General features: G+C 39.9%; 1 protein-coding gene across 2 annotated transcripts in view; it reads right to left on the bottom strand.

Moving 5' to 3' along the window:
- The window catches only part of LOC113137022 (estrogen-related receptor gamma-like), a 97170-nt gene that overhangs the window by 22933 nt on the left and 51116 nt on the right, over window positions 1-23121 (bottom strand). Inside the window, exons 1-2 of one of the 2 annotated variants that reach the window (XM_026318302.1) lie at window positions 11892-12397; window positions 1754-2169 (exon numbers count right to left, since the gene is read on the bottom strand). In XM_026318302.1, the coding sequence (XP_026174087.1) occupies window positions 1754-2169; window positions 11892-11941 (466 nt within the window). In that variant the 5' untranslated portion in view covers window positions 11942-12397. Of the gene's footprint in view, window positions 1-1753; window positions 2170-11891; window positions 12398-23121 lie in introns of those variants that run through there. The other variant, XM_026318303.2, reaches the window with a different exon arrangement.

Raw genomic sequence — 23121 nt, 5'->3', positions numbered from 1 at the left:
ATTAAAGTGGCTTCTCCTTTCAGTGAATGACCACGTTCTCTGTCCCCTGTCCCTCTGCCTTTTATTTAGAGGACTTCGAGCATCTCTCTCCTCTCTCCCCTTCCTCTGTTATTGCCCTGACAACACGTGCCTGAGCTTCTAATTGGCCCCCATCTCCTTTCCCTTGGGTGTTGGGCTGGAGGGGCCTTGGGGCAAAGAACAGATCTGCACCTCCCACCCTCCATACTTGACTTTCTCCCAGTGAAATGCCTGGTTCTTAATTACAGTCACCCAACACTGATTGTTATTGACTGAAACTCCCGCAGCTCAGGACGAATGACGGACAGATTAGGTTCATTACGGGCCTGTCTTCCACGAAGGACACAACACAAACTCACACGGGAACACTATCTACTGTTTTGCTGGCCAGAGTTAGACACATGTGGCCTTTAAACTATCACTATTTAAAACAGGTATTGCATACGTAGATTGAAATAGTTATGTGCATTTGATTTGTGCCTTCAGAAGTGCTCAATGGGACATTAAGTCCTTCACACAGTAACACAGAGAACAAGTATCAAAACTATTAAAACAGTAGAGAGCTATTCATTTCCATATCATTTAGTCCAGTTGTGACCACAGTGTTAGATGTCTAGCTGGTTGTCTCTATGAAAGAGTATTTAAAGAAATGATCTTATCAGCTAGAAATCTGGCAACTTAAATAAACCTGAGGGCATTAAGTGGCTGGAGTTTCAAACCATGATGACACTACTGTGAAAATACATGAAAATGCATCTGTTTTGTTTTTCGTTTCATTTTCAAAAACACTACTGCAGACGGATATAGCAATGAAACATTGATATAAAGTTGTTTTTTTCTTTCTGCTGTCAATCTTTCATGAACGTCTGCATAGCAGCAAAACAAGAAGACATATGTCTGTTTCTGCAAAAGTACAAAGTACTAAAATTTTGAAGACCATCTGTGCAGCAGCCTACTGCCTACTGGAAACATTTGAACAGAGACACTATGTCACTATTTTACTTGTCCAACAGAGGAAACTGGGTGATATAACATCTATAAGTATGTTGTGGAATAGTGATTACAGATTGTCAGAGAACATTAGCATGAGAATCTAATACAGAAACGATATTTATCAAACTAGCCACAGTGTTTTGCCTTTGCCTTGTCTTTCCTACTAACAACATTAATTAGGAGAAAGAGGAGGAAATTACCTGTTTTAATTTGATTATTCTTTTAAATTCACATAATGATTTTGAATGAATGATTTTTCCCCATAGCCTATCTATCCAACTGTCTGACTTCATGTCTACAGACACAAATGCTGCAGATAAAATTCTTAATTTTGCATCTCAGTTTGTGGCACATTATCTTCATCCATGTGGTAATTATGGAAAAGTTCCCACAAACAGCAGGGTTGATGCCAGATGTACGATTCACATGCAAACACAAAAAAAATTACAGCGCCAGAGCAGATTTACAGTCTGGCCCTAATGCCTGCTGCAGACACTCATAATCACTACGCTGTGTTAGTCCCATAAGAGCAGAGGGTTGGATATCAGCACTGAGGAACACATGACGATGGATTCCTCACCATGTTCCTCCTGGCAATCACGAGTGCCATGGTAAAGAATCATGGGTATGGGAATCATGGGTTACAGAGGTAACATTATTATACAGTGTAAGACAGAGTGTACAGACACTGGAGATCAGCTCAGGTGCATCAGTGAAAGTTAAAAGAGGAACTGGGAAATACCTTGTATCGTCCTTTTAAAAAAGGCTTTGCAGGCCTCACAGGAGGCCACCCCGTAGTGGTACCCTGAGGCAATGTCGCCACACACCAGGCACAGCCTCTTGGGAATGGCATTGAGCATGTACTCGCACTTAATTGGCGAGTCATCTGCCATGCTACCGGAGCACTCCTCGTAGCGGCGTAGGCAGGCGCTGCCACCTCCGAGCATGCCTGGGTTGAACATTGGCGGGGAATCCAGGGCGTGAGAGCGTCCGCTGCTGCCGTTAATGTAGCCACCGCTGGCGTCTGAGTTGCCACTGGGACTGTGGTGACTGCCAGTGTCTACTAGTGAGGAGGACGGACTGGAGGGCTCAGTTTTGACGTAAGAACCACAGCTTGAGGGTAAGTGTCGGTCCTCAGAGGGCATCCTGGTGAGCAACCTGGATAAACACAAACAGTGCCAGAGCTGCAGTCAGTTTTGGTAATGAATTTATAGCAAATATAACATAAAGTAGGGAACAACTGAGCTGTAGAACATTTTAAAAATGACATAGCTGGAAATCAAACTGAAATGAATCAAACAGTAGGATCTTTAGCCACTGTCTCAGCGCTCAACCATCTTTATAATTATCAAATGATTTCTGTTAGGACTCAATCACCTAAAAACACGAATGAAAAACACGTGAATTAATATACATCAGAAAAACTGCATTATCAGTACTAACAAGTCTGATAAGATGCACCGAACGCTGCTTTCTTCCATCATCGCCTCATCACCCTGCAAGAGATTCATCAGATGTGATGGAGCGCACCGGTTCATCCGAGATTGATAGATTACGTTACAGACACAACCATTAATGCGTTGGAATGCCAAGTGATATACTACAGCAGCTTTTTTCTCTCAGGCAAAATGGTAACTAACGACCATGTCAACAGATGCCCCATACATCTTGCAAACAATGCCCACAATTGGTCGGCTGCCAGAAGTAAATGAATGAATGAAACTTCAGAAGGCTGTTAATGGACAGAGAGAGGTGTTACACTCAGCATATAGAGGACCATGACCATACATGACCCAGTCAATAGTCCCAGGTTAGTTTGCCAATGGACGGTGCTGGGTTACAGTGGAGAGAGGTTGAAGAGGCTGAGGAAGACCTTGGATTAAGTTCATGAATCCCAAATTTCATTACAAGATTTGGGAAAAGGTCACTTCTCTACATCGAGACACACTGCATCTGTTTCTTGAAGAGGGATCCCTCCTGTGTTGCTCCACCTGAGCTATCTTCCCTTTTGACACCAGTGAAAAGGGAGATTTGGGAGTTCTTCCCTATTGTGAATTGAGAGTCTAAGGAGAGAGGGTGTTGCATGGTGCACGGACTGTAAAGCCTCCCGAAGCAAATGTTTTGATTGATTTGGGGATAAATAAAAGGTAAAACTGTCCTGATGTTACAACAAACAAAAAGGTTCTTGTGGTTTTGTGAAACCACTTTGGAAACTTTTCGTGGCAGCTTTTATTTGTGGAGCTGAAAGAGGATTAAAAAGGTCTCCATTTGCCATGTAGATTTTGATGTATGAAATTATGCACTTTGCAGAAGTCCATGTGAGCATGACGCAATAAATAATGACTACTCTGGCTCCTGATGGACAATAATTTCTCTTCGAGGCAGCTGCTTGTTGTTGTATTTGAAGTGCCTTCAATAATACCCTTTCAAACAAACCATGAAATGAGTCCTGGTTCTGTGTCAGAACCGCTGGCTCTGTCTGTCACAGTTGGTGCTGATCTAACACAACTTTAGCCCTTACATGACTGTGAGCTGTAAATATTGTTTGAAAATGGTGGAAAGCATATTGAGCTATGGGTGGCCAGACTCCTCTAAACCTTTGCCCTTCGCTCTTCGCTGTCGGGGGCTGCCCCCCCCTTTTTTTTCAAATTTAGTGTTGTGGTTACAAATGTATTTTCCCACTGTTGCCTCTTTGCATAAGTGTTTATATAAAACCATGAAGTCATCAGCCCCTGACAACTTGAAACCTCTCTTTTAACTGCTAACAGGCGGAGGGAGGGAGGGAGGGAGGAGATAGCCTCTACCCCTGGGCCCAGATCAGATCTATTGATCCTCTTCTTCCTTCCTGTTCCAGATGAGGCATGAAAAAATAAACCCTCTTCTTACGGATCCCAGACATTCCTTATGCATTTTTAATCAGTCAGGACTGTTAACATAGTGCAAGATGGAGCGATACAACATTATGTCTTCATTCTGTGGCTGTTGCAGTTTATAAAAGATTCACAGGGCTCTTGTTAAATCTTGTTAGCAATCAGCATGCACATATAGTCAATTGGAAGGTATATTTTCTCCCATCTGAGGGAATAGTAGAGAGCGGCATGGTAACAGTTAATACATCATTGCAGCCAGATAGGGGGGATTCCCTGTGGAATAGTACATTGTGGCATATGTAAAAAGTAGTTCATTCCACACTTAGCACACAGCAGCGCTGGGGAGATGTTTTTTTGTTAGGTTTAATGGAAATTTCTAATGGGTCCTTTCAAATCTGTCGAAATGAAATAAAGGCACCACCGAACCACCAATTCACGCAGACAGAAATAGCTTCACAGTTTTATAATTTGGTTTTCCCCCTCTTATTATAAAGAGACAGAGTTTTCTAAGCGCAGCCTGACTCTCCTCAACCTGCCCTGCTCCCCTGGAAACACACACACACACACTCACAGACCCATACACTCAAACACACACAAATGCATCGCACCCAATATCTAATGGGGTGGTGTTTGCTCTGCCACGCAGAAAAAGGGTACAAACTGAGCAGACAAGCAGGACTCGTCAGACAGACGTGAAGGTCACCTGCCTTCTCTGTTCTGCTGTTCCTAGAGGCCCAGATGCTCCCACAGTGGACGCCTCGGAGCAGCAGACACACAGGTTTCAGTCTGTCCACCACACTGAAAAAAAAAGAGCGTCTAGACACGACTCCATGTAAAAACCAGAGAGCTGTCCAGAATGTGTAATACGACCAAGACGCTCCCTGAAATGCCAAAGCAGTGACCACTGATTTTTTTATTTTCCTTTTTTTTTTTTTTTTGAGGCCATAGTGTGATGGGTGTGAAAATATCCCATCAGAGCAGCTTAAAAACTCAAATGTTTGTGTGTGCATGTGTGTGTGTGAGTGTGTGTGTGTATTTTGGCAAGCCTTCTCATGCTGGCAGTGTTGCAGATCCCCTGCTTCCCTACATAAATCCTGAATCCATCCACCTCTTCTCTAAACCATGAAATATGCTTACCAGCCTCCAAATGTCAGCACAATAAATTTTTACCAGTAGTCAAAAAAAAGGAAAAGAAAAAAAAAAAATCTAAAATGCACATTTAAAACAGTTCTTCACAATGACCTTATTCTATCCTTCTCTGGACGACTGAAGGGTTGAAGAATCTGGTCCTCCATATTTTACTATGCATTTTCCAATTGAGGGGAAACATTATTGTTCAGCTTGGGGTTAAGCTTGTAGCGAGGAACACGGCGTAAATCACAGTGCTGAACACACAGTCGAACACGGAAGCGCAGAAGGACAGAGGCAAAAAGCCATGCATGAAATTAGTTCATTAATCTTTCCATGATAGGCTGTCCTTGTTTGGGGCAGACTCTATCAGCTTTAAACTGAGCTCCCCTTCCCGCCTGACACATAGATTACACTGTTAGTCTGCGGCCGGGGTGTCTGGGAAATGAATGGTCATGTGAGCAGGAAAATGAGGCAGCGTGTGTTGCCCAAATGTTGTGAGTAGTAACAACAGCATGCGTGGGACATACAGTAGCCTTGGTACAAATGAAGGTCATCAAAAAGTGCATGTTTTAAAGATTTAAAAACATGATTCATATGCTGCTGCAAAAAACACAGTCTGTTTCAGGAGAGAGAGGAGAGTCAAAATACATTTTTACAACAGTAACAGTCATGTTTATTTAAAAAATGTGCATTGCTCTAACCTCTCAAATTCTTCAAACAAAAACTTTTTACTCAGCTATACTGGACTGAGGTGAGGTTTTGTTGTGTTTCTTTTGTTGCAATTTTATAACATGTTTTATTTATATCATTAGGGTTTTTTAATCTTATATTCAAGTATGCACAGATTCCACTGTACGTTCCACCTGGCCGCTAGACAAAGTTTCCTTCTTGGAAAATAAATTTTAGGTGAGCGATGAATTATTTTCATGATGGATTCGTTTGTGAATTGTTTTCTTTAATTCGCTCAATTAAAATGAATGAAAAATGTCCATCAAAGCTTCCAGAAATCAAATCGATGTCTTCGTGTGTCTTGTTTTTGTCCGAAATGAAAGTTAAATTACTGGTCATCAAAACAGTTAAAGATTAAATATCCGTTCAAAAAGTTACTGTTTAATTTTTTTCAGTTCAAATGAAAGGAAAACTGGATCTTTATATATTTTGAGCTTAAGTTGTGAGGGCCGCTGTCTATTTTCAGTGTTAATTATTCTAAATGCTTTAGCTTACAGGTCACGTTCCATAGATGGAGTGAGATGTCTAAGGTTAAGTGTGTGAACCTTAGAATGTACACCACAGATTTGTGACATGAAGCCTGAGAATGGGCTTCCTAAATTTTGTTGTGACATTTTTCCTTTTAAAACTTTACTTTAAAACATCCACCTCTAAGTTAGTAAGTCCTGGTGCTGCATTAAAAGTGCCCAGATGACTTTGTTTCTGCTTCGCTCTCTCTCTCTTTCACACACACACACACACACACACACATACAAGCTCGTACACAGAACTTCCAGCATATGGCCTCTTCAATGTCACTGCCACGAGGAAAGATTGCATAGATTTCCCACATGGATGATGTCTCTTTACCTGGAGTATCAACCCCCATCTACATACACGTCCACCACCTCCAGGAAATTGCTCTCCCTGCAAAGTCAAACACACCCCTAACTGCCTTTTAAAAAGAGACAGAAGAAGGAGGTTATGGAGGAGAAAGAATAAACGAGCACAGACTTAAGCCGTCATCGGGAATCAGAGAGGGACTCATGAGGGACAGTTACGATATTGATTTCATAAATAAACAGAGATGGCCATCGATCCTAATGTTATTTTGCATTTCAATTACTGCCCAGAAACATAACCTTCAAACGTCTGCTTCTCCACAGTAATAACATCCACTGATAATCACAAGCGAGTCTTGTCCGGCGCAAATTGGCTTTTCTCTCTCCCCCCCTTTTTTTTTTCAAATGTGTAAATGACACAACTTTGCATTTGCCTAATGGTATTAGGGCATGGGCTGAATTTCAAGTGAGACTCAGGCTGATACAGTAAGCGCTCCGGTCAATTGACACAATGCAAATTAACGTGGTGAAGAGGAATTAAGTTCACAATGTGAGACCTCGTGAAGTTACGATGAGGCCCATTAAATTAAACATGCTGGCTGACCCACACTTCCTGATTAGATTCACTGCTTCTTATTCTTTCTCTCTCTCTCTCTCTCTCTCTCTCTCTCTCTGTTAATTTCATTTGATCAATAAAACAAACTCATTCTAAGAAGTCCTCTCTGAAGCTCGTACTGAGCCTGAGCACATGAAAGCCAGATTCGTGTTTTGATTGAATAGTGGCTGCACAAAAGCGCCCATCTACATCCTGATGAATTCAGAGTCCTTGACAGGCTGCCTAAAGGATATATCTATATCAAGAGGGGGTCATGACATGTAATGAAGTTATTTCTCCTCTCGTGCTGTCACATAGAACCACTCTACTATAGAGTTGGGCTGCACCCTCATGTGCAGCAGCCATCGCCATTAATAAACATGACAGTCGCAACACTTGGAAAACAGTGTCATGAAAAAATACAGCAGCGAATACCGGGGTTTGGGGTTTAAAAAAAAAAAAAATTCCTTCAAACTCAAAGCTGGTGAAGAAAAAGCAGGTTTGTTTCCCACAGTCTTCCCACAACACAGCTCTGTCCCACCACCTGCTCCCCACATCCGTCAGTGGACTCGCAGGTTCGGTTGGTTTCACAGACCAGTTTTACCCATCAACCAACTATCAAAACTTTAATATGAGATAGATCAGTCCCCAATGCAAATTTTTAAACTTCATCATCCATTATGGCAGAGAAACCAGCCTTCACCATGTGATACAAAGCAAAAAGGTGACATGGAAGCAGAAAACTTTGTCCCATTACTACAGTTATTGAGCAAACTTTGGCCAAACAAGACAAACCTTTTCGCTAATGTTGCTAAAACTTGACTCTTAAAATTCAGGCAAACGATAGAATAGACATTTAGTTACGATGCCTAAATCCACCCATCGACTGGGCTACAACAGAAAGCAACTTCAGGAAATATTTTCTGCTCTGGGTTAAGATATTTGGATGTAATTTATTTACAATATACTTTCTGATACTTCATATTTCATAACATTTCCTCTTGATTAAATGTGTCACTTTTTTAAATAAAAGTGAGAAAATGATTAAATTTAATTTTTAATTTTTAAAATAATAAATAAGCATACATATGTCACAGTCATGACTTTTAATAAGATAAATGCTTGGAGCATGATGTTTTTTTTCTTTAGATATTAATGACAATAACTAACGAAAACACTTTCCAGATACATAATGACCAAGTGCATTACAAGTATATTGCATACAGATGCACCGCATGATAAGATGATGTGTTTCTTTTAACAGACACAGTCAGGTGTTTCCATGATTTGGCACTGCTAAAATTAGATCCCAGGTCAGTGTGTGATTCTTTGGTCTCATCCATGTGTGTGTGCACATATGTGTGTGTACGTGTCTTTTTGTTTGTGTGTGTCCGTGTGTTCATATTTGACCGTTTGTGTTTTTGCATTTGTGTTTGTTTGTTTGCAAAGGGCAAATATGGGGCCAGCAGATGGAAATGGATCTGACTTATCGAAACAAACTGACAGTTAAATGCAGATGTAAACACTAATGTAAAGTTGTCAAAAATATGACGTTTAATCCTACTGAGATCATACCTAATCATACTGAAACCACCGCTGATCACAGAGGGGCTTTTAAAAAATTTACCTGTTTAACAATTAAATAATAAAAAATGTGTCTATTTCCCATAAGGAAACATTATATTATGTTTCTAAGTAAAAAAAGTGGCTACCATGAAAAAAAAAAATATATACTTCAGTTGTAGACAGTCAAACGGTGTCAACTCTCTGAGAAGTCAGATTTTAAGGGTAGATACACATTATACATTTTAATGCACAAACATCCAATTTCTGTTATTTAATCTACATGTTTAACTGCAGCTCTTTTAGATTTTGGCTATACACCAAGTTTTATTACATTTTCCTCTATTTTTACACATCACTTATATTCAAGAAATACCATATTTAAATATCATCTTGCATAAATTACTAATATGTATAATTACAGAGCAAACACTGAAGCATAAAACATCTTTGAAAAGGACATTTAATGTTATATAAATGATATATTACCATTTGTCTTGTCAAAAGTCATGACTATATAAATACTGTATATATCTACAAATCTGTTTATCTATTAAGAATTCTTAGCAATAAAGTGAAATACCTGATAAGTGAATATTAGTTTGTTGGTAGTGGACCCTGATTGCCTCTTTAGCAGAGATGCAGTCTGACTTTTAACTTCAGGCCAATAAGGTGGTTAAAAGTCATCAAGGGGTTAATAGTATTCCCTAACTAAACGCTACAGCACAGACTTACAATTTGCAATTACAGTGATGTTGTTTCACAGCATGGGCAACAGTACTCAAAGGTTAAAACATATATATGGTTACAATACTATAGTTTTATCAAGAGTGTGCAAGTTTCCAACAGCTTAAACTCACAATATACTTTTATTTGCTCCCCTTAAATAAAAATATAATCAACAAAGCAAGTTCAATTAAGGCCCATAGAAAATGCATTAATCCCTAAAAAACATAATGTTTTATGTTATAATAATCATTAATATATATATATTTTGGTGAGTTTGTAGAATGTCACCATTTGTACATACTTAGGTGAATGTTGTGGATCATAAAATGTTTAGTGGGTCAGGAAAATGTGCTGTCGTATCACATGTGACCAGCCAGTTGTGCAGTGATGAAGGAGAAAATCTGAAAGCCTCAAAATATCTACACAAAGCAACACAACATATACATATACATATACGTGTACGTGTATGTGTAAATGTGTGCACATATGACCATCAGCTATACTGACTTGCCCTAACACACATGCATATTTTTGTGTACGTCCATATAGCTAGAGTTTACTTGCAGATGTACACGACAACAAAGTTACACAAACACTGCAAACACACTCTCTCTCTCTCTCTCTCTCTCACACACACACACACACACACACACACACACACACACACACACACACACACACACAGAAAGATTTGGCTGAGGGTCACTGTAGGTTAATATCATCAAATTCTTGCCTTTGTGTTTTTTCATCATTTAAATTCAGCTTAAAGTGTTTTAAAAATAACTTAAGACATTTTAAACAAAACAGACGTGTATTAAATTGAGTTTTACTGATTCTGGAAAGTGATGATTGCGTGAAAAAGAAGCTCAGGGTTGTGGGTTTTCAGCTGCACTTCAACCTGCACAGGAATTACAATATTGACTGTCAGCGCCCTAAAAGACAGTAGATGAAACTGATATATTTAAACACACACTAAAAACAAATGAGACCCAGGTCTGTTACTTTTATGAGGTATCAAAACAACTGACATTCTTTAAACACTTGTGGTTAAACATTACACACCTGAAACAACATCTTTCCAGTCACTGAGATATCTGTGTAATTACCTGACTGCAGTAAATCAATTCAATTTCTCTATATGTTTGGAGTATGAGTAGTGCCTTTTTTCATTTCACAGCTGAAACACAATGTATTGTCAAAAATATTGTATTGTCAAAATTACATTGCATTGCAAAATATAAATAACCGACCAAATTAACCAGTTGTTTTTTTTGATGTTTTAGAACAATTCTGAAAAGTTTCTAAAATTTAAAAAAACACTTTTTTTTAGTAATTAAAAAAAAAAATTCTCTACTAATAAAAACAGCTGCTTTTGTATACATGGATGTTCAATCGTGTAACCTGGCATACATAAATGCAGCACAAAGCCAATTTTATTTCACTTTTATGATCTTTATTCCTCCATGGATGCATCAGAAATGGCAAAGCAGGTGCGTTTGTGTACTGTAATGAATTAAAATAAACTGGTTTAACCTTATAGATATATTTCTCTTTTTATTTATAGAGGTTGTTGTGGGGTTTTAAATATTCCTAATCACATTCCTGTAAAAGTGCCAAGCAGACTAAATCTTTCCAATCTCTTCTTAACATTAAGAGGATGCCAGTGAAGACTTCCCCAGTCCAGTTATATTTAGTTAAAAAGGAGAAGCTTCTTTCCAAGCCTGCAATGAACAACTAAGAGCCGGTGCTTTGAGTGTTTCTGTGACTCATTGATGCTTGTCTTTATTAACTGAATGCACTTTAATCTTCTTTAAACAAAATTATTAACCTTTCCTTTACATTTGCTGCTACTTTGGAGGTTATCAAACCCCCTATGGTCAGCAGGTCATTTAGGCTTTAACCAAACACAGGCAATTATCTGTCCCCTTAAATATACTCTCGCCACTCAACACACACACTCACGTAAACTGGGTGACAGTACAGTCACAGTTTTCTTTTTCTGGGACACCGGCTACTGCAAGAGGATAGTGGTCTGGATACCGTCTGCAGTAATCTGCCTCTGGCTCTTCCCTGTGGCTGAGGGTTAACCCTGAATCCTGATGCAGAGCTAGACAGCTGTAGGACAGTGGTCCGGGCTGGACTCCCTGCAGGCTACGCTACTGCAGCCTCAGACACTACTGAGCACTGCTTGTCCCGTACACGGGGAGGTGGAGCTGAGGAAATGCAAGGAACTCCCTGTCTTTTGAAATAGTTTACTTTGCACATCAGTGATTTAACAGATCATTATGATTTGCTTTCTGCTTTTTGATAAAAATAGAGGCGAGGAAGTAAGTTAAATCCTGTCATTCAAAATGGAAACAAAAGTAAAGGTGAAAAATTTAAAAATAAACAGAGGTGAGAAAACATGCAAAAACAAAACAAAAAAAAAAAAGGTGCACCTACTGGTTGTGGTAGCAGAGGGGGTCAGGGATGCACAGTTCGGAAACATCCATCAGTCCACGTTAAGCATTCCAGGTGTTGCAATAAAAAGCAGATAAACAAAACAGCTGGGAAAAAGCTGGAGGAGGAGATCAGTTCCTAAGCCTCCACATATCTTGCTGAAATGTTGGTCAGGTGTTCCTGGGTGTTGTCTCCCCTCCCTCCCCTTTTTAACACACACACACACACACGCACAATAAAAAAAAATCCCTTCTGCCTCAGCCCGACAAACTCCAGTCTGCACAGGTGCTGCACACTCAGGCTCAAGAGTAGGTATGAAGAGAGAAGGCGAATTCAGTGGTGATTTAGAAAGAGGAGTGAGGAAAAAAAAAACTGTTGTGAGGGATAAAGAGAAGAAACAGAAAGTAGGTATAAAGAAGAGGGGAAAGAGTAAAGATTAGAGGAGTGATGATAGAGAAACAGAATAAAAGATAAGCGGCGGATGGAGAGCAGCAGTGGTGAGAGCGCACTCAGGCTGAGGAAGTCAGTGAGGGGACTGAGGCTCCATTGAAGACATGGGGCCTCTTTAAGAGCAGGAGGGTGTGGTTTGGTGCATATGGAGCAGCTACCATTGGTGGCTTTCAGGAAGGCTGTCCCGAGAGCAGCCAATAGGGATGAAAGATTACTGGGATGGGACGGGCTAATGGGCGACCACTCTGTGTCCAGTCATTCACAAGGGAGCGCTGCAAAACATAGAGACACAGGCAGAACCCCTGGATGTATGATGATAGATGGATGATGGATGGATGGATGAATACACAGAGTTTCATATGGGTCACAGCTGGTGTTTACAACTAAACTGAAGGGGCCACTAATAATTGACAAGCAACAGAAGTAGCGGCATGTTCACTAAGTGTGATTTAAACAGGTTTGTGTACTGTGCTTTAGAGGGCTCAGTGCCAGCTTACAGAGCTAAACTGTTCCCTTTACTCTTTCATCCCCTCCACCCTGGGTCTGGCTTTCCACAGCCTGGCCTTCCTTTAAAGTAATGGTAACTGCTTCCCACAGCCTTTCACCAATCACAATGCGAAGCAAGGGGATCTACCAGTCCTGACAGAGGCAGGATGCAAGAAACTGAGAGTGATAATGACCTCGACAGGAATGATAATAATGATGTCGACTCAACTGAGAAGTTTGAGTGGATCTTTACCACGTCTGTGTAATGTGGCAACCATCAGAGGAAACCTAAAGCTCCCACCTCCCCCTCTAACCCACTTCATCAACCCACATTTTCATGATCGATACAAAACCCATCACACGCTCTTATTGATCACAGCATTGCCATGTCGCCAGAAGCCTCGGGACAGACTCCGTTTCCCAACCGTCTTTTAAATAAAAAGGAATTATAAATTTGAATGTTTTCTTTTCATGTCAGTCCATATCAGAGTCACAGGAGCAAAGGCCAACTGCTTTATTAAAGGAGCTATGCTTTCTCAATTAAACTTCTGATCAATATTTTGGCATTTAATGTACTTCCTGTGGAGGAAACACAGTGTTCCTGCTGATCTGATTAAGACATGCCAGACATAATCAATATGGGAGGTATGTTTATGTTTTTAATGAGGCAGAGAAAAAGGACAGAAAAAGAGAAAGATGAACATTCATATGACATGTTAACAGGAAATTAATCCAATAAAAAAGTTGAGCTGTGATCTTTAGTGTTTTTGTCAGTTTTCAAGATTTAAGTTTAAGATTTCTAAACCATAGGAAATTTTTATCAAAGGTAAATCAACTAAATTGGCTGATCAAACATATTTTTAACTACTGGAAAATCATAGAAATGGATATTCTCTTCTTTCAGGATAGTTTTATTTTAGTCATTTAAAAAAAAAAATAGTCCTTTTAATTTTTTTGCTCCACTGTTGTGATTGTGTTGGCAATTTTCTTAGGTGGTCCATATTGTACGTCCAAGGCTCATCTGCCTCCCTCCCTCTCTGCCAGCCAGCTTACCCAGCGAGGGGACTGTGGGCTTCATGGCAACTGACAGGAAATCTATTGAGCGCACAGTCTGTAATCCCACTATCACGCTATCGCCAAACGAGGAAAAAGCAATCCAATCATTAAGTCTGTATTTAAGGAAAACAGATTTTCAGCTCCACAACCAAGATTGTGAGTCTTTAAGCAGATCACAGCCAGTCGGCATTTTGAGGCAGCAGTTTATGTTTTCACAGAAGTGTTGTTCTTACTTGCTGTTTTTTCATCCTCAGCGATGTGTTCCCCTTCCCCGGTGTCTTTGACTGCTGGAATATGGCCTTAATTTAGCAGAAAACAGGGAGTGTTGGGTTTATTTTTGGACTGAAATTTAAAAATTGAATATGTGAACAAACAAGATGTAAGTGACAAGAGCAGATCAGAGCTGCTGTCTATGCAAATTCTCATTTTTGTTCTGAAAAGTGAAAAAAAAAAATCAATTGCTATCTGTCAATACACAGTAATTACATATTGTTTTGGGCTGAGGGACACAGCCTCTCAGTCACACAGTGTATATACTGTTACAATTAAATTCCAGATTCACAAGCAAAGTGGTCTTGTACTGTATGTCTGACCTTCTGACCTCTGAGCAGAAGGTCTCCTTTAACTAGTGACAACTGCTGCACATCCACCTTTAACCACAAAAAAAAAAAAAAAAAACCTAGACAGAAACAGATTGATCAGAGTCCCTTCTGCATCAGTGTTTATCGACAAAAAATACACATAAAAATAATAAACAAATTGAATCAAATATCAGACAATTTGTAGAAAAAGTAGCTGTGTCAAATAGAAGTCCCTAAATTAATTTAAACACCTGTAAATTTTGCAACGGCTGTAAAATTTTATTTCCCTCATATTTCATATCCACTGAACACCACTCAGAATAGCTGCCTCCTTTCTACTTTTAATGAACTCCTCACACAAACTTTAGCAGTTTTAATCAAATTAGTGATACTTAAATATATCAATGAAAACCACAGAATGAAGAAAGGAAAAAAAAAACAAAACAAAGTGCCATTTCTCTAATGATAGTGTTGTATATTTGAACTCATTTGAGCGTTAGAAATCATCCTGCAGAGAAAAACCTACATTAAATGTACATTTTGAAGACATGGTAATTATATTCAACTAAAAGCAAAAAACATTGCACTGTAGGGAGTAAATGCCCAACATGTAAGTGTAAAAGCTTCAACTCCACCTCCGTAGTAAGCAAGTGAAGAAAAACATGTCTTTATCCAACAATTTATGTGAATCTTACTAAAAAGACCCTGAATCCCACAGATCCATCATTTGCACATTTTCCTCGTGCTGCCACACACTTGTTTGGCTCATCTGCTGGAGGAGTGTGGAGAGGGATAATTACTATAGCCACAGGGCTGCATTAATCAGCTGGGTGCATGTGTTGGATTTTATTATGTTCCACCCTCCTCTTTGGGCCACGCAGACTCAGCCACCAGGACTAGACAAGGCTGGTGGAGGACCGTGGTCGCCCCACTGCCCGTTCACGCTGGGTTAATAAATGCTATTAGCCTCTATCTCTTGCCTCTTAATTTCTCATTTAAATGAGGATGGTTAAAACAAAAACTATACGAGCAGCGGTGTTAATCTGGGATTCAAGCAGGACTCGGATATCTCTACGGAGAGAAGTGGACTCGCACAATGAAGGGAGGAAATGTAGGGTGGGATCCAAAAGTAACTTATTTTTGCTGTGAAACTGCTTCATCATGTGTCGTCGGTTCACAGTTCATCAGACCTTGTAGTGGAATATGACTCCCAGCAAGACAGGCATGTTACAGGAAATTAGGATTATTTTCTTACTTCTTCAGCTCTAATCTGAGAACATTGTGTATTGTCTAAACCGTCCTATTGCAGTTGACTTGAGGTCATGTAGCTTTTTATACTGTGGGTGCCTGTAGTGTTATTCTAATACAACGAGGAGTTGTACTAATAAAGCAATATTTATTACACATTATTTGGTGCAGGCATTGTAATATTTAAGATTTCTGATGATTTTAAAGAAAGTTCTGTTTTGAAAACATTAAAAAAAAAAAAAAAAAAAAATCTACCTGCCTTGGGGATGTCCTGTATTATTGCACCAACACTTTCCTGGTTGTTCTCACTGCACTGTTCATTATTAAAATGTTTTCAATCACGATAAGACACTTTAAGTTAAAAGCAATTGCCAAATGGCATATATTATCTTGAGGACATTTTTCTAACTTGGGTTATGCTTCAGTGAAAGCCACGATTGTGATTCCGGCAACAGCAAATGGTCCCCACTATGTTTAATCACATCAAATATAAACAAAATCAATTGCACCCCCATGCTCCAATTTTAAATAGCTCCTTGACACCAGTCGAAGCCTCGGCAACTCATCTACGTCACCTGCATAACACAAAAGGGTCTAGATGGAGTCACCTCTAAACCGAAGCCAGGTTGTCTCATTGCCATCCAGAAACAGGATCAATACATTCATCTCAAGTTCATTCCAATAAGGCACCTGGCAAAAAGGGTCCTCGTGATGTCAGCTTTTTAAAGCTTTATGACGCTTGTGCATACGTAGCAAGTCTGCTGTGTCTGGACGCTGCAGATAAAATAGCTAGCACCTAGAGAAGTTGGTAACTTTACACGTTAGCTTTGAACATCTGCTGGATAAACAGACTGATTAAACAAAACACAATGAGAACTTCTATCTTAGAGAACAATATTTTAAAGAACACTGTGCAGCAAAAAAGATTTAGCAACAACTAGCGTATGCTTTAATGTACAAAAAGGCCTGCAATGAGAAAACCATACTAAGGAATATGCACGTACATTTCTAAGTGTAGGTAACCTGGATCTGTATAATAACAGTTGTGACAACCTTCACATCAGTAAGCTTTACCAAAAAAAAAAAAAATGTATGAAAGAAGAAAAAAATTGTTCACAGAATTCACGTCACAGAGCTGACGTCTGGGCTCAAACCGACTTCAACATCTCAGAACACCCACGGGGCACTAGTAACTCTTCAATTACCAGCCTCACTCTGAGGAATAGTTAACTTAAGTACAAAACTTTCTGTTTCAAATGACTTGGAGTGTGTTTGATAAGGAAATTATCCTCTTGGCGTGCCCCAGTCGCACAACAAAAGAGGCTGTTATTGTATAAATTACCTCCACGGGCGAGAGGATTGTCAAAAATACTTAGAGTCAGTGGTGTCTCTTCTGAATCTATACTTATCTGAACATGATGTGAGCTGCTGAAAAAAAATCATATCATTTATTTCAGTGTGTAATTTGAATAACTACTGACCATGCACACACTTGCAGTGGTCCTGCAGTGCCTGTAGTAGTCGTGTATGAACAGTGAGGGAGGGAAAAAAAAAAGTCCAGTGGATTTGACACTGCAGGAGACGCAGCCTGCTTACACAGTGCTGATGAAATAATACTAAAAACAAACATTTATGTAAAGCAGTCTCCTTTGGCAGTGAATCTCACTGTGGATAGAGGCTTGGTATTCCAGACTTGGCTCCCCTAAGATCCAGGGATGACTTTCATTTAGTCTCACCTCTCCATCCAGCTGGGGTCACCCCTGTTGGTATAGCAAGCACAGCAGTCACATTGCTCCACCATGCGCGCAGATTGCTTACTAGAACCGCCTGGAACCTTTCATATTTCCCAGTCAGCATTTTTACAGGATAATTTTGGCAGCCTTTAAGGATATCGCTGCCTTAATAGAGGATAAAAATAAACGGGTGGTGGAAGGGCTATATCAGGCCGGTATAATCTTGTATTCTACACTGTGTGGAGCTAAACGTCTGGCTTTGGCTCCATTCAATGAGATTAAACCTCTCCCCAGTTGATTCCAAAAGACCATTTGTCCTATTTTTATAACTAGAAAGAGCATTTTGAGCCAAGTGTATCTAAAAAGACCAGTTAAATTGATTAAAATACTATGGTGTAAATGGCATTATAGAGCAGCTTCTACGAATGTCTTTGGTCTATATCCCACTGAGCGATTCTGGTCAGCATAGTTCTACAGATGGTTTGTCAGATACAGTTTGTGTTTGTGCATGTGTGCATGCCCTGATGTTTACATCTGGATATGTGCATAGTTAAAGAAGCATTTGTGCTTTGAGAATGCTGCATGTACATATTGGTATAGGTTGGTCTGGTTATAGCAGTGACTGAATTCTGTATATAAAAAAAAGCTTGTCAAAATGTCTCAAAGAAGGAAACAGCTTAATTCAATCAGCGCTACTGCTTTCAAGACCACAAGGGAGGCGGCTAATGGTGTTAGAAACTTGAAAAGTTGGAAAAATAAGCTTGAGGAAGTTCTCACTACCTGGGAAAGAAGTCTGTTCCTTGAGGCTTTCCTATACTGTATGATAGTAAAAGCTCCACTCTTCTGGGCCTTGTTGCTTCTCTGTGAGCTCAAATGCTGGATTTTAGTTTGTGCTCCTCCCATGAGGGGTAAAGCTTTGCAGAAGTTAGAGGAGGGTTATATGAAGTTCAGTGAAAATGTTTTTCCAGTACTCAGCCAACTTTTTAATAAAAGACAAGAATATGGATCGAGATGTTCTGCAGACGCATGTTTGGAAGTGAGTGGATGGGGAGTTGGAGAATATACAGGTTTAGTAAATGTGAAAAAAGTAACCCTTCTTCTAAATAGGCATCCTGTGGGCATTCCCTTTCAGAATTATGAGAAAGAGACAAATGTTATGCCAAAATCGTGAGAAAACATGAGAGCCTGTGTCTACGACTGTGCAGTGCAGTGAAAAACCGTGGCTCTATAAGGCATCCACCTCGTTTATTTTATGTGCCCTTCCCCCCCTCTCCGACATTCACCCACATTAATTCCATGATTGTATCTTCCTCTCATTTTCTCCCTCGTTATGCATTTAATGTTTCCAATTTGCCGTCATCACAGAAAAACGCCACAAGAAGCTATAAATTCTTTTCTAATTCCAAATAATTAGGATTACACGGACCAGTGGTTTTCAATCAGTGAGATCATCTCAGTGATAGATGGTAGGATAACTGGTCATTGCCAAGACATAAATATTGTGTCGTTCAATTAATCTGGTCTAATGAGGTGTCAAAGCTGCCACTCATCCATCAAATACAATTAGGAATAAACACATATGCATGGAGATGGGTAATTAATAATTAGCAAAGCAAAGAAAACAGTATTGGTTTCAGCAGCCACATTCACAGAGCAATTTACCACAGTGCTTTCTTCATTTGATTTTTCAAGTGAGTGAGACAATGCCACATCAGAGGAATTTGAATCAATTTTTACCCATTTTAATGTCTGATGTTTGCTACGCTGTGTGACTCTGGTAAGATGTGTGTCGGTTTAGAAAACTGATATAAATCTTAAAGAGGCAGCGCTACATATCACCTTAAATATCAGTTTAACCTTAAAGAAACGTCTAATCCAGGTGACGTTCACTCAAATGAACTACACCTAGCTCTGGAGGACACTTATTCTAGGTGTGCTCCTAGAACATCATGATGGATAGATTTCGTTTCTGGACCAAAAAAAAGAAAAAGAGGAAAACATTTATTGTAGATCTTGGGAATTAGGGGCAGTCATCAACAGTTTGTCTTCACCGGTCTCTGAAGCCCACAAGGCTCATTGTCCTAAAAAAAAAAAAAGACACTTTGAAAAGTGTTCATTGTCTTCCCTTTTTAGAAAGCAGTCAAACATATGGACAGAATTAAAGTGCAGTGCTCAGATGAGACCGCTAGTATGAAAACAATAATTTATTCTGCCAAGTTCAAAATGTAATGTTCCAGCTGTCAAAGCCTTTCATCAGAATCTGTCACACAAAGGTAGAAATATTTGTGACCTACTCATGTCAGCTCCCAGGAAAAGGTCCTGCTCATTGGACCAGTCTGCAGCAAACAGAAGCAGTGTAACCATTTGGCACGACACAAGGCTTCACCCTCAGTCTTTTTGGACATGTTTGCTTGTTTGGGAAAATTATGTTTTCTGTAATGCAAAAAACGGAACAACAGTGGCTAATTACTGTGCTGTATAGAAATAAAATCTGATTTTACCTCCAGATTATTATGAGAAATCGTCTGCTGATTGTTTATTAGATTAGGAGTTGAAAGTCAAATTTCTCCTCAGGGAGCTCCTGTGCCATCTCCTCAAAAGTAAACAAAGTCCGATTCTCTCATTGAGAGTCTGGACCAAAGCTATCAGAAATGGATGTGGATAGAGTGTGAGTGGATTCTTCAATCTCACAGCTCTAGAAGGCTAAATTATAAGAAGCACCCAGTGCGACTGTGACCAGAATTGATGCATTTTTAAATAACATTATTGATGATGTGTTTATTCAGCATACAGCCTCTCAGGCTCCGGTACAGAACCTCTACAGTGTGCAACACTTCTTGCTGTCTCCCCAAAAAGTCAACGTACAGTACGACGGCACGGTGATGGTGGAGACATGTGATCCGACAGAAGTCAGGGGTGTTGTCTTCCTGATGTAAGAGTCTACATAACAGACCAAAGAGACTGAGACACCCCGATAGTTCAGTTAAGGCTGGAGCAGGGTGAGAGGAAAATCAATACATAATTCCAGCTTTTCAAAGGGTGTTTCCTCCAACTGAGTTAACGTCTCAATTTAAAAGAGCGAGTTACATTAATTGTTTGTAATGATCGACAATTAAAATATTAATAACTAATGATTTGCCTGTAATTCGTTTACCTGGTGTGGGTTATATAAGACATTTTCAAGTGGAAATAAATGCAAATGCAGTTGGAATTTGAATTTATTGAATGTGAGGTGTAGCATTAATAAGAACTGACAGCACACTGCCATGAATTTTGAGTCTGAAAAAGCTGATCCTGGATTCACAAAAAGGTTATACAGACACCTCTGTGCATCCTGTGAGTGGCATATTTGGGAGGAATTCACTTCACCTGACCCCGGGTTAAATGTCTGAGAGGAATTTCATCTAGTCCTCACAGCAAGGGAACGTGGTGTAAGTTCACACAGAGTTTACAGCTACCAACACAATACCATTTTGTACCCTGTCACACTCTGTTATGAAGGCAGGCAGGTGGGCAACCTCTGCCTTACTCAGCACCAAGATGCCATGGTTAAGTGACAACAGGCAGACACAGAGATGAATTAAATCAATAGTGGCGTCTCTTATGGAGAAGACCAAACCACAGCACAACATGATAATGACCACAAACCCACTCAAGCATTGCGGCTACCCCCAGAGAGGCGCTTGTTTAAATGAATGTAGGTTAGTGTGATTGACTAATCACCTACTAAATTAGAAAAGACAATATCATACAGCGTTTGTGCTGCTTCTGAGAGCTTTGTGTGCCCTGACTCATAGGAGCACCTATGGCCCATGATGACTGTTATACATAATGCTACACCTTCTTCCATAACCTGGCAATTATACCACCTGCAAAAACTTCAGTTATTATCTCCTTATAAAATAGTAAAAGACCCATTTTTTAGGATTAGATATAGCCAACTTTTATGTTGCAGATTTGAATATGAAAAGAAGGCTGGTGGGGAGTGCAGGGAGCCCAAGGGACCCAAACACAGACTTCCTCTAAAATGTTAATCGTTTGGCTAATTGAAGGTATGTTCTTTGTCGGCTCTGCATTTTGGAGGGTCCCTTCTATGGACCGAGCGAGCACAAGGTAGCAGGGCTTTCAGATGTTATTGTATTTGACTGCTGCTGCACTGGGGTGCCAGTGGATTTAGGTGCTTTTAAGATAAGTTAAGGGGACATGCACACACACGCACAGACGTGCATGGAGACACACACAAACCTGCATGTATATCCAACCACTCACAAAGTGATTCATGCGCGCACACACACACACACACACACACACACACACACACACACACACACACACACACACACACACACACACACACACACACACACATATACACACACTAACACATGTACATGCCAGTCATTTGCATTTCAAAAGAGCATAATTGCCCAGGGCGATGGCAGGGGGAGTGTGGCCTCAGGATTCCCCGAGAGCGCCTGTGAAGTTAACGAATCATGAGTCTAGACTCAACCCAAGCTCCTCTTTCATACAAGCACATTCACACCAACATCTTCCTGAGTAATAGGCAGGTAGAGTATTCATATACTTTTACACAGACAGCCCATTTGCAGGTTTTACAGTTCAGGTGAAAACCTCTGAAATGCACCTTTTTGTAAAAAGCTTTTTCTTTTCACACTTTTTCAAGGACAATGTTTAATTGTCCAAAATCGTCGTTTAATTGTGCAAAATATTAAGTTCAGACTATTTCAGTGGCTGATGTCAGGTAATGGTCACAGGCATTTATGAGGGTAACAGGAAAATAAATTAAAGAGATAGTGACACATCACAGCAAGTGATGCACACAGCACAAATCAGTAACATCAGAAAACATTACTCCTATAGCATTACTGAATGCAAGATGCTTAATATTAGTGCAACAGGTCAAGTAGCTAAGTAAACTTCTGAACAAGAGATGTTTGGTTGGCAGAATCAGGAGTTTGGCTACAGGTTCTGAAGATTTTGCACTAAATCTGTAATTAGCTCATTGATCAATTTATCCATGTTTGACATTACTGCTTAGATTTTATTAGTTGACTAAAGATGCCTCTGACTTTATTTTAGTCTGGTTTTTAATCATATAAAAGGTTGTTAATGAATATTTAACACACTGCATTGTACCAATAACTGAAAATGACAAATCTATTTCCGTGTGTGCATGTAAACACAACAGGGGTCGAAATGCCCAGAAACCAACAGCATGCATAGCTTTGATTTGAAGTCATCTTACTGTTAGATAGTCATGCACCTATTAGGCAGTGCAGTGTGGGACAGTCAGGAAAGGAAAGAGGAAGCTGAGGTGTTGCTGAGTCTGACATTACATGGACTCTAGTCAACTGAAAGCTTAGCTGCCTCATTGCTGGAAAGACTGATGGGCTGGCAGAAGTGTTATTTGTCTTGTATTGCTGGGTGAGCCCTCGCGTCCACTCAGGAAGAGATGAAAAAGGGATGGACGGTCTGTCTCGGAGAAGTGCTAGCAATGTGGTGTAGGGCAATCTGTCACCAGCAGTCATCACTTAACTGAGCCCAGAGCTGCACCACTCACCCAATGAGAATATCACCAGACTTAAATGGGAACGCTGGGCAGAGCCAGAAAGAGACATGATTAAAAATATGCATGAAATGAAATGAAATGCAAATCCG

Source organism: Mastacembelus armatus, chromosome 24 (genome assembly GCF_900324485.2).
Source record: "Mastacembelus armatus chromosome 24, fMasArm1.2, whole genome shotgun sequence".
Classification (NCBI taxonomy): Eukaryota; Metazoa; Chordata; class Actinopteri; order Synbranchiformes; family Mastacembelidae; genus Mastacembelus; species Mastacembelus armatus.
The sequence above is the reverse complement of the archived record's forward strand: the minus strand, read 5'-3'. Positions and strand labels throughout refer to the sequence as shown.